The sequence below is a fragment of the Sorex fumeus genome, unplaced genomic scaffold, assembly GCF_029834395.1.
Source record: "Sorex fumeus unplaced genomic scaffold, SorFum_2.1 ptg000038l, whole genome shotgun sequence".
Classification (NCBI taxonomy): domain Eukaryota; kingdom Metazoa; phylum Chordata; class Mammalia; order Eulipotyphla; family Soricidae; genus Sorex; species Sorex fumeus.
In genome coordinates, this window is record NW_026606095.1 from 6,420,217 (window position 1) to 6,433,001 (window position 12,785).

Below are 12,785 nucleotides of genomic sequence, written 5' to 3' on the forward strand. Positions count from 1 at the left end.
GGGATGCAAGACTTAAGCCCTGTACTGGAGGAATGCAGGCCCATTATTGTATAGTTTTTATTGTCTTGCTATAGTAATGAGTGAGGTTGCTCCCAAATCCTGTTTTCTTATTACCTGGATTTTCTGTTTTAGAGATTTGTCAGAGGAGCTCATGGAATTGAGACCAGCATCATGAAATGTCTCCATGTTCCTACTGCCTGCATTCGACTCCTACCTCCTTTCGTGGGTTCAAGAATGCAAATGATGGCTCTCAGACAAAGAAAACATAAAAGAAGACATGGCGCCCAATTTCTTAACAAGATGGCCTCACTGCCTTTAGGTTGATTCTGTTTATTTGCTTGTTTGAAGGGACAGTGCTGGGGGTTGTTCTGGGACCAAGCAGTGGTGGTTGTGGGGACTGAGGTTCATTTTAATTTCTTGCCCACATGGTTCTTTGGTTGCTACTAATTCTTGTGATATTAATATCTACTCCTGGCTTGGTCACATAAAACATTCTAATGGCTGCGTGGTAAGTAGCCCTGGGCGGATATGACTATTTTTTTTTCACAAGAAGTAATCCGAGTCTTGCCCAGACTGTACTGGTTACAGTATATAATCCTGATGTAAACTTGACTTTAGGCCAAGGACTGAAGGGCCTTTTGACAGACATCTTCCTTGGCTCTTGTAATTCTCCTTCTGGAGACTGTGGTATCAGATTGTCTGGGTCTAAATTAATCCCAGGTCCTTTCATTTACCACTGGGGTGCCTTAGGCATTTACCTCCTCAGCTTCCTCATTTGTAAAGGAAGGATAAAAGCAGCTTTTAGGAGTATTGAATGAAACAATCTATAGAAAGCTTGTGGCACAGTGCTGAGTTTACAGAAAGTCAACATACTGTATGGAGACAGTTGTTCATTTGGGGGAATGCTAGTCCATCACTTTGTTATTTTTGCTCTTCTTTGGTGAGGGCAGTTTAGAGGGAAGATTCTGACCAAGTCCTGTCCTCAAGTCCTGTCAACAGGTCATGTCAAATTTGAAGTGGGTGACTTTGCCCATAGTCATCACAGTGAAACTCTGATTTGCCACCTCTGACGTGAGCTCATCTAACAGCTCAGCTCTGCCCTGGCCTTTCATTCAGCTGCCTTAGTTGAGTCTTTGATCCTCTGAAGATGGCAGGGAATGGGCCTCCTCAGCATTGTCTGAATGAATGCTCTTCAGATATTCAGATATGTGGGAAAGAGGCCATGAATTGAGTTTACGGGAGTATTGAGAAGGTAAGTCACTCAACCTCTGTTAAAAGTTGAAGACACTGATCACAAGTACATATGGAGGAAGGGGCCATCCAAGGCCCATTTTAAATTTATCTCCCTTCAGTGCCTTCCTTGCCATTTCAGTCCATAAGACAGTTGATAGTTTCCCTCCTATTGGTTCTTCTCTCTCTCTCTCTCTCTCTGTCTCTGTCTCTCTCTCTCTCATTCTCTTTCTCTCTCTGTCACTTCTCACTATCTTTGGCTTATATTTTCCTTCAAAACTCAGATCAAATGTTATTTCTCTGTGAAAGTTGCTTATTCATCCACCCCACAAATATTTATTAAGACACTGTCCTAGCCATGCAAGATGCAGCTGTGAACAAGACAACTGAACACCCCCTCAGACTGACATGGGGGGAGAGCCCAGCAGTAAACTCTGGAGTGAAACGCAGAATGTCATGTTGTGGTAAATGCTATGTCAAGAGCAAAAAAGTGGGCAGGTGCGAGAGAGTGGCAGAGGGAGCTGCTTTCTGAGGAAGCTATATTTGAAATAAGACAAGTAGGGTGAGAAGAAACCAACTGTGTGAAGGACAGGGATCTTGAGGAACAAACTCGTTTTAAGTGGAAAAAAATAAGGAGGTTGTGTAATGAGAACATGATGATTAAGGGGTTTGAGAAGCAACTGGAAGAAACTTAGGTAAAAAAGAAAAACTCAGAATTTAGGGCTGGAGAGATAGTAAAGGAGGCGAGGTGCTTGCCTTGTATACAGCCAGCCCCAGTTGATTCTAGGTGCCACACAAAACCCTTGGTGTCACCAGGGATCACTCCTGAGCACTGAGCCCTGAGCACTGTCATGTGTGGCCCCCTCCCCAAAAATTCAACACAAAGTTTCAGATTTTATCTGAGTATATAAAACGGACAGGGGAAGAGAGAGAAAAAGGAGGAGGAAAGAAAGGAAGCAGGGAGTCAGGCTGGAGATAAAGGTGTTTGAATTCTGGATTACGTTTACTTTTGAATTTTTACATTTTGGGGACAATCCTGGAGGGGGTTAGGGCTTACTCCTGGCCCTGTGTTTAGGGATCAAACCTGGCAGTGCTCAGGAGACACTACATGGTGCTAGGGATTGCATCCAGGTTCGCCACAAGCAAGGTCAGCATCCTATTCACTGTACTATCTCAGTGGCCCCTTAAACCATGAACTGGGGGCTGGAATGTTGAAATATATGCTGTGGGAGTGTGGGGCTAACAGCAGGATAGGATTTGGAGTAGAAATAAAGAGGAATCTTATGTTTGGAGGACTAAGAAAACTGATGGAAGGATTATAATGCCACTTACAGGTATGGGAACTACTTATTGGTAAATGTGTTAGGAGACTGGAAAATCTGGTCTATTTTAGACATGTCAATTTAAAAATGCCTATTAGACATCTGAAAGGAAATGTCAAGTAGTTATTTAGATCTCCAGGTGTCCTGAGGGAAGAGTTCAGGAATATCTATGTAATCTTTTCATCTCCCTAGCGTGAAGAGAGGTTTTCAGCATCCTTCATGGATGTGAAGATCCCCACAAATATTAGGTTCTTACACCTGTGAAGATCCCCACAAATATTAGGTTCTTACACCTTGATAGATGCCACATCAACATTTTGTCAAATATTGAAATTCATTTTTCTCTAATTTATTGGATGAATTTATTGGGGCTGGAGCGATAGCACAGCGGGTAGGGCGTTCGCCTTACACGCGGCCAACATGGCCGACCCGAGTTCGATTCCTCCGCCCCTCTCGGAGAGCCCGGCAAGCTACCGAGAGTATTCGATATGCCAGACACAGTAACAACAAAGTCTCCAATGGAGACGTTACTGGGCCCGCTCGAGCAAATCAACGATCAACGGGAGGGCCTTTACCTTTACCTTTACCTTATTGGATGAAATTTAATTCTATGCCACTTCTTAAGAATTGAGGTGCACTTGGCATTTTGTATTTTACAGATATTTAATTATCATTCGACTTCATCCATTTTAGAAACAGCTCAGTTTTTAATGCTTCACACAATTTTTTGGATGCCCTTTGAAAGCTTAGAGATGAAGACATGGAACCTTTTCTACTTGGAACTGCTCCTCTGTACAAGTCAAAGGGCTTTGTAAGGCACTTAAACAGCTTCATATTAGAACAGTGTTTTTGTTTGTTTCCAACTATAAGCTCCAAGAAGGCAAGAAGGACCTGAGTCTGCTATGTGAGCAAGCCTTGATATTTATGGAGGCAATTAACTTGAACTCAAAAGGAGAAACAGCCAAGTCCATGAACAGGGAGATACAATGTGCTTTCTATCTGCACTGGGAAAGGCTCTTACCCCTCTGTCTTACAACACATGTGGCAATGTGGCAAGGACTTGCTTTTACTTTCTGGCACTCTTAAAAGAGGCAGTGTTGTAAGGAGGTTGATGCCGGGTGCTTGGGTTCCTACCATTCCTCTCACTAGCGGTAGATCTTATGTTGGAAATTTAATCTTTATAAGTCTCTGAATTCTTGGCGAGGGCTAAATGAAATAAAGTCATTTTGGTAAAATACGGTCCATCTTAACACTCTGTCTTCTTTTCTAAAACTTTGAAAGAAAAAAGAAGTTAAAGCTACAATAATTCAAGTCTCAGAGAATGTTTTGGAAGTTTCTAGCATGTAGGGATACAAACTAATGTATTCGTTTTTGGCTGACAAAGCAATAATTAATTATTCTCAAACTTTGAAAGGACCTCCCCCACACACACCAGAAAAATCCTTCAGTAATAAGACAGTGAAAAATCCATCTCAATCCATTGCTAGCAGACTGGAAAAGGAGTATGGATGCCCTCAGATCTCATACCATCTTCCGGACACAAGTGATGCTACATCACTGAATGTCTCCTGCCCAGGGATAGACTCTGGACCACATCTCTTCTTGTGATAAAGAAACATTAAGATGTTTTCTCTTTCCATTTCTATGTTAGAAATTCTAGACGCTAACTAGCTCCAAATGAGATGCAGCAAAATTAAGTCCATCTTGGCTAGGGTATACTAAACTTGTCAATGACTCCAAAGTATTCACGGAGGACCTGAAACAAAGGTAACATTTGGAAATGGTGACTGGAGGAGAGAAGCAGAGTTCTATTTTCTGTCAAAAACTGAGTTTGAGGCCTGGGGCCCAACCTGAGCCAGGTGAGATCACTCTGTAGTTGGCTTTTTGTACTCTCTGCAACTCTATCTCAGAGGCTGGCTGGACGGCAGGAGTGTTGAACTGGTCAGACCCTGGTTTAAAATTGCCTTCTATTTTTTCCATGCTCATCATGCTGCTATCTGGAACTGCCTGTTGTGGGAGACTGATGAAAAGCAGTTAAGAAAGCAAGCTACTTCTATTCCAGTCGTGTGATATTCTTCTGGCACAAGAGGATAGGCTGTTAAGGCCTGTAATCAGATGTGCCTTAAGTACTGGGTCCTTTGATGGAGACATCTAAATTTAGTAGCTGCTAAAACAAATTTCTGCCTTTTTCCCATCATGCATTGTTTGCCAGTTCCTCAAAATAAAGGGTTGCTTACTGAGTGGACAATGGAACCAGTAAGAGTGTGTCAGCAATGTGGTGATAAATCCCCCTCAGCGGGGTAGCAAGTGAGAAGCATCTGATCAGCCCACAGATAGAGAATGATGATGCCTAAAGTTCACCCAGGAATGCAGGAGGTGCAGGCAGGGACAACACATATATCTCCTGGAAAGTGTAAGAATGTGGATTCTTCAGGACTGGAGAGATAGCACAGTGGGTAGGGCGTTTGCCTTGCACGCGGCTGACCCAGGTTTGATTCCCAGCTTCCCATATGGTCCCCTGAGCACCGCCAGGAGTGATTCCTGAGTGCAGAGCTGGGAAGTAACCCCTGTGCATCGCCAGGTGTGACCCAAAAAGCAAATAAATAAATAAATAAAAAGAATGTGGATTCTTCTTAATTAATTCATCAAATGTGTCACTGTGCTCTGTGGAAACGAACTAATTAGATTAAAACCATTTACTTGCTTCCCTGAACATCTCATCTACATCAAAGTTTATTGGTAATGTTCTTAATGCTCTTGACCTATCTGCTTAATTAAGCCTCAGTCGTCCCCCAACACCCAATTCTAATTCTTCCAGCTCTAAGATACAGGCCCTGATAAATTCAAAGTTCAGCTTCAAGTAATTTTTGCCTGTCTAAACTTAGTAAATTAGTTTCTCTTTTATTAGATTCTTCACATTCACTAGTGTTGTCTTCCTGTTAAGTTTAGCTTGTGAATTTATTGGACACCTATGTCTCAGCTTTGGTGAACAGATGATCTTACACATTCCTCTGCTTTTCGAGTTTTTGTGAGAATTAAGAAGATCCACTGACATCAATCTATATGCTTGGTAACCTCACACTGTGAAGCGTGCACATTATCTGTCCCTCCAGATCTTTATAACAGGTTGGAGCTCATGTATTCACAGAAAAGGATATTCATGGTCATTTTTGCTCTGAGGTCATCCCTAGGTTTCCTGGGATAGAGATGCTGTGTGCACTTGATGTAGGATCTCAGCAAACTGAACAAAGTCTTCCTCTCCTCTATCTGCTTCCTGACCCCTATTTCCCAGCTCTGTGGTTCCTCAACTTTCTCATACCCTGTGGTCATCACTCACTCTTGGGGTGGAATGGTGCCGGGATGGCATCGTCTCTGTCGGAAGGAAATAGCATCTAGCTTTGAGATGGAACAATTACTCATGACCAAATCAAACCTAAATTCTTTCTTAGGCTGCTCTACTACTTTCTTCACTCTTTTCTGAGTCAACTTCTGCTCTTTCTTTCATTTCTAGCTATATTCGGATTCTGCTTCATCTCTGCCCTTTCCTTCATACTCAGCATCTATGTGCAAACAAATTTCCCTTCCTTGCCCTTTTAGAGATGTTTACACATGGGTATGAACAGATCAAATAAACAGGAACTTAGGTTAATTTAATAGAAAAAATAAAATATGGAATAACATTGTTTTGGGCGAGTATCAATTACAACCATTATGCTATATTTTACAAAAAAACAACTGAACATTTTACACATGTACAGTATTTTTCAGTAAAAGTGGATTTGGATTTAACAATGGATCACTAATTAAAGGTAAAAAGACAAAAGAAAACAGAAGATAGGACTTTTGTCTCTAGAAGGTTAGAGCATTTGTTAAGTCTCCAAACTTTGTACTATTCATTACATAGATCATTATGAATATATATATATATTTATACATAATATATAACATTAACTTAAACTTTGAAAGCATTATGTTCTAGTTAATAATATTCTGTAGATAAACGAGGCAGTAACACACTAGTCAATAAACCAGTATTTCCGTGAAGTGCGTCTGCATGGTCAGTGGGAAATGAACACACATTGGAGGACCCCCGAGGAACTCAGCTGTCATTGCATAGGGCAACTGCCTAAGGACACAGACATCATTTCAATCTTTCATAGTAAATTTGTGCTTCAAATTTTATGGGCTGGTTCAGTTCAATGAATTCATTTGCAGGCAAATCTGGTTCCATCATCTCTTGATTTTGCTTTAGGCTCTTGCCCACATTTGCTTATTAAAAGACTTTGCCTTTAAATATAAGACTTACATACTGTACTCAGAATTAACTTGCTTTCTTTGTATCAGATAGTTCTTTCTGCAGCTACAAAGCGGGAAATTGCTCAGCAAAATCAGATGATTTCCTGGTTATGTATGAATCAATCCTTACATGACTCAGTATCACCAGAATGCTGGGGGCCACTAAACTATTATTCTTCACACTGGGTTAAATGATTATTTCGATTTATAGGAATAAATATTGGAATCAAGGCTTTTTACTGCCTGGGTGATTGGACAAGGACCTTGGCATCCGCTCTCCAGCTCCTTCCCTGAATACTCCGTATTGCCATTCTTTTTCTCAGTTCTGAAGCCAGAGATACCCTGAAAGGGAGGCTCTCAGAAGCGGTCTGTGAGATGGCTGAGGCCTCCAAAGTATCACTAATGGGTCACCAATGGAGCTTTGATATAAAATATGAAGTAACTTAATATCTTCTATCCTCACTCTCACACACACACAAATTCAAAATCTGTAGAGACTCAGCCTCCCTCATATCTGACCACTGATTCTACACCAGTTCTGCATAATTTAGGCTACTTGATTTCAGGACGTGTTTAGGGAGTCACAGAAAAACAGTGAAGATACTTCCAGGGAACAGATGATCTTAATGACACCCACGAACAGGTATATCATAGTATAGTGACAGAGGGACAGAGGAAAGGGGTAAGAACCAGGAGGGTACAATCATGCCACTCATATTCCATTTCCAGTTTTATTTTCTTGAAATGACAAGATGAAAAAATTTACTAAGAAGCACCATTGAAAAAAATGTTGCTTGGCCTTTAGGACACAAGCTTAAATACTATTGAAATAACTTCTCTTTCTTAAAAAATACAGGACCTTTTAGAAACTTTTGATTCTAGGGAAAAAATTCCTGCATCATGCCTGAAATACTTCCCACCACAACAAATGGAATTGCTCATGGCCTTTGAAAAATGCTATGGTGATAAACTGTTGAGAGCACCAAGAGATTGTGCAGGGCTTATGAAATGAACACTCTGGATTTTGAGGGCGCTAGATGCTACAAAAATTTACACTCTGTTCATCACCAATTTGACTACGCAGAGCAACCCCATTTGGCCAGCGGTGTGCAAAATCAACCAATTCTACCAATTCTACAATGGAGAAGCCAGTAGCAGCAAGTCTATCTGATGAAACCCCATGGAGCCGACTAATCCATCAAGTGCGTATAATGCCCAGACCAGCACGTAATGCCTGGTGTGAATTACATGTGGAAAGGATCAATGTTCAACGGTGAAAAGCTAAGAGAAACGACACTGAGCACAATTCTGTGGGATGTTCTGAATGCCCTTAGGCATAGTTTTCTGCCATTTCCCCCACAACGGACTCAAGTATAAAAAAAAAATCAGTGATGCAAGAGCTTTCTGTTTTATTTTGATCTACGTCTGCTCTTGTGATGTTTTAGAATGGTATTTGAGAGGTGTCTCAGAGGGGGAAACAAGCAAGTAAATGTAAAAGGAAAAAAGAGGACCTTCAAAACCAGGGCAGGAAATCAAATCATTACTTTAACGTCAAATTTTGGCATCAAATGCTTTGGTCATACAATACTGTCTCTGTGGTTCTGGCTGTTTAGCACTAAACACCCAGTTATAAAAGGTAGGCTTGTTGTAGGTTTATTTTTTTTTTTTTCCATTTAAGTTCTGACAAAACAGTTCACCCTCTCCCTGCACAAATTTAAGAGAGAAAAAGAGAGCAAGAAAGAGAGAGGTGGCTTGCTTTTTTTTTGCTTGTTTTTTTTTCTTTTTAATAATAATATGGAGTTATCTATAAGTCTACAGAAACAAAGAAATCTAGGATGGCAGCTCAGCCTTGGAATGTACATGTTTTGCAGCAAAGTTGTTGGAGAACCTTCCGTTGGCACAGATTGTTCTTTTTCACAAGCATACAGAAGCCACCTTCGGCCCAGGACTCTTCCGTTGCTTTTCCGGGGAGTCAGCAAGAGAGAAGGGGAAGTTGAAGATGACAGCAACATGGCGCGCACACATGGAAGAAGGTTTTGATTGGTCAGAGAGGCAGATTGGGGATTGGAAGAGATCATTCGGGAGCAGTCAACAAGGAGGGAATTTGGTCCACCCAAAGTGATTTCAGTCAACAGCATTGTTTTTCAAGAAGAGATATTGCAGTCCAGCGGTAAATGTGATTGATATCCAGTTATAAAAGGGAAAAAAAGATTAGAAAAAGAATAAATTAGAAATCAACATTATAAAGCAAAGAAATTTTCTTTTTTTTTTAGAATTACCTAGAACAGACAGTATACAATCACTTATTTCAGTGGCTCCAAGACACTAAATTTAGCTGCATTACTTTAAGTACCACCAAAGGGGGAAATGTTTCTTATTAAAGGGAGACACAATATTTTTAAACCTATTAGACTTTTAATTCGATACTGATATATTTGTTTCAGTAAGTGTTCATGTTTTCGTTCTGCATTTGTTCAATATTCAAAAAGCTTAATATTTTGGAAGTTACTTTGAAATGCAGTTCAATCAAATGTATGTAGATTTATGTGTGTAACTCATGTGAGCACACATCTCTGCTAATGAGTCACAGATAATGATGATTCTGCCACTTAAATCTGCTGGCCAAAAGCACTTGTAAGCTGTGCCTGACCAGAGATATTAACATGTAAAAATGAATATGTCTTAGAATCACTGAAATGACAGTTGAAGAGAATAAAGTGCAATACTAATAATGTAATTGCCATGATTTGAAAGCCTGGTGAGTCATCAATAATCTCTTCGACTTGTGGTTTTCAACCACTGGTCCATGGACCACCAATGATCTACGGGCATAAAAAGGCTGGAAACCACTGCTAAGTGACCTGACAATGGACTGCTTCCAAGTGGATGGCTCTTTATACCTCATTCTGGCCCTCAAGTCTTTCATTCCCCTTTTATCACAGTGTCATCTGGGATAACTTACCCCACTGTATAGGACAAATAGTTAAAGTAGCACAAACCTGTTACCAACGGGCAAGGGTGAAAATCTCAAACCCCAGCTGATCTCCTGGGCACACCACTTAGAAATCCTTCTTGGTTTTTAAGTTACTACCAAAAAGTCCTACTCATAGTCAGAGACAGACGAGCCATGATTTAAAGTCAAGGTTTAAGTAGGGCTTGCTGCAAGTGGAAGGTGATCCTGTCCTGCCCTGGGGCTGCCTTCACCCTAATGCGCTCAGCCTGGAGTAGTGTGGTGAGAACTGACCCTGGCTAAGAAAACCTTGGAACAACAGTCTGAAAAGGGCAGGCCAGTCATCTACCGGAGAAACTGTGAAGATACAAAGTCCCCTATGATATTCCGTGGAGGGTAAATATAAGTGATGTATTTGCAATGATAGCATGCCTAGCCCTTATCTTTTTTTTGGGGGGGGGGGTGACAACCGGTGATGCACAGAGGTTACTCCTGGCTCATGCACTCAGGAATTACTCCTGGCGGTGCTTGGGGGACCATATGGGATGCTGGGAATCGAACCCGAGTCCGCCGCTTGCAAGGCAAATGCTCTACCTGCTGTGCTATCGCTCCAGCCCCAACTTAGCCCTTATCTTTCAAATGCCCACTACATATATGGAGAGTAACCAAATGAAGTCAGAGCAGAAATCACCTCGGATTTGTAGACAACAAAGGTGAGGCGTGTAGGGATGTGTCTCCATGGGGCCAGCAGCATTCTAACTCTTGAACCCACACTGTCCCCACTTCTGCACTTGTCTGGCCTCTTGTGACATTTCCAGAAGAGGAACCATTCAAAGGAAGGGGAGGAATAAACCCAGGGAGATTATCTTTTACTTACTGTTCCAGCCTTCTTTTTATTGTGTTTTGGTGGTGGGGGGCAAATCCAGCAATACTCAGGGCTTACTATTGGCTCTGCACTGAGGAATCATTCATGGCAGTACTCAGAGGACCATAATGGGAAGGTGGGGAATCAACCCAGGTAAGCTACATGCAAAACAAGTGCTCTATCCTTTGTACTATTTCTCCAGCCTGATTCCCCGCCCCCCACCCCCAGTTTTAATGTTCCTAATACATTCGAAGATTCTTAGAACAACATTTCAAAGCAATTTCATCCTATATCTTTGAGATAAGTCATCTGCATGAATACAAACCCAACTTTTAGCTATCAGATCTTAATGTAGAGTTATTATTTTATTTAGATACTAGGCCTTAAAGTAGAGTTTCACTGAGAAGATCCAAGTGAGAAGTTGTACTCACCATCTTTGCAGATGGTTCCCATCTGACACATTCCTAAGTCTAGGAGATACCCATTGGGACAGCTTGTACAATTCTTGAACCCTGGGCCATTGCATGTCAAACAGCTGCTGTCACATCTATGGGAAACATTTACAATTTATCATCTTTTCACATATCATACCAGAGAAAATGATATATTTACGATCAAACTCTGAATGCTTAAACTTAATACTCCTCTAGTAGATGACACAAAAATATTGTGACAATTGTCAAACTCTTTGGTTAATTGAAATTTTATTTCACTGATTTATTTTTTGGCCACACCTGCTAGAGTTCAGGGCTTCCTCTTGGCTCTGCTCAGGGATCACTCCTGGCGGGGCTTGCGGGTGGGTGCTGAGGATCAAACCCAGGTCAGCAGCGTGCAAGGCCAGTGCCTTACCTGCTGTCCTTTGTCTCTGGTCTGGTTGACTAATTTTATTTTACTTTATTTTAGTTTTGGTTTTGGGGCCACATTTGGCAGTGTGCTCAGGTCTTACTCCTGTCTCTGTGCCCAAGGATTATTCCTGGTGGGGCTTGGTGACCCATATGTAATGTCAGAGATCAAATCTGGGCCGATAACATGCAAGGCAAGTGCCCTACCTGCTATAGTATTTCTCTGGCCCTGATGAACCTTGTTAATTTTGTTTTTATTTATATATTTATTTATTTATCTATTTATTTGTTTATTTAAAGAACCATGATCTACAAGTTACTAGTAGTTGAGTTTTGGCCATACAATAATTTAACACCAATCCCTCTACCAGTGTCAAGTTCCCTCCACGAGTGTTCTCAGATTCCCTCCCCACCTAACCCTCATTTTAAAGGGGAGGTAGCATGATCTTGGAAGAGAAACTTTTAACTTTAAAGTTCTCATGAGGCTCCCAGATAGAAACATCAAATATGGGCGAAAACTCCAGGGTAAATGGATGTGTAGCTTTGGGTTGAAGCCTGATTGGATCATTACATGTTCAAGCCTTGGTTTATGAAAACCATGGAGGGGGCCCCATCACCCTACGGGAGTGCTTCCAGGGCAGAGCAACTTACCTTTTGCAGGATTTGTGTCCATTCTCTGAAGAGTGATCAAAGTAAGAGTTGATGCTGCAGCTCTGTACACACCTCCCCTCCTCCATGAAGTAACCATCTGTGCAGTTAATACACCCATTGGCGCCTGCCCCTGGAAAGCAAGACAGATGCAGAAAACAGATACCCAGTCTCAGGAAGGAAAGCCCCATGGACCTGTGTGGAAGCGGCATTACGATGTCATACTTTTAAGAACTGTCATATGGGTGCACTTAGAGACTTTGGAACAATTGTTCCTATTTAAAACTGAACCCGTTGACCCCTAATACCCAACCACTCTGGGAAGAGGAGGAGATGGAATTCAAGATCTCCCCAGAGGACAGAATGAGCGTGGCGGGCGTTGCTAAAGAGAAAGTGTGTGCCACGCAGAAAGCAAGGCTGTGTCTCCAGCATTTGCTTGGAAATTCAAGAGGGTTTATGGAAGTGGTGTTGAGAACCACACAGCCTGGCCACAGCAGGGTTGAAGAGCCTAGGGGAGCGGTACCAGCACAAGTGGCGCAGAACCGGTGACAGGGCTGGCACTCCTGTCCGTTGAAGAACCATCCATTCTCACAGGTGACGTGGCAGTGGGATCCCTGCAGGCTGAAGGCAGA

General features: G+C 41.8%; 1 protein-coding gene across 1 annotated transcript in view; it reads right to left on the reverse strand.

Annotated features, from left to right (window-relative positions):
• PCSK5 (proprotein convertase subtilisin/kexin type 5) overlaps positions 1-12,785 on the reverse strand; it is a 482,296-nt gene that overhangs the window by 142,493 nt on the left and 327,018 nt on the right. The window contains exons 18-20 of the mRNA XM_056118773.1: positions 12,677-12,774; positions 12,157-12,286; positions 11,095-11,210 (exon numbers count right to left, since the gene is read on the reverse strand). Coding sequence (XP_055974748.1) covers positions 11,095-11,210; positions 12,157-12,286; positions 12,677-12,774 — 344 coding nt within the window. The remainder of the gene's footprint in view (positions 1-11,094; positions 11,211-12,156; positions 12,287-12,676; positions 12,775-12,785) is intronic.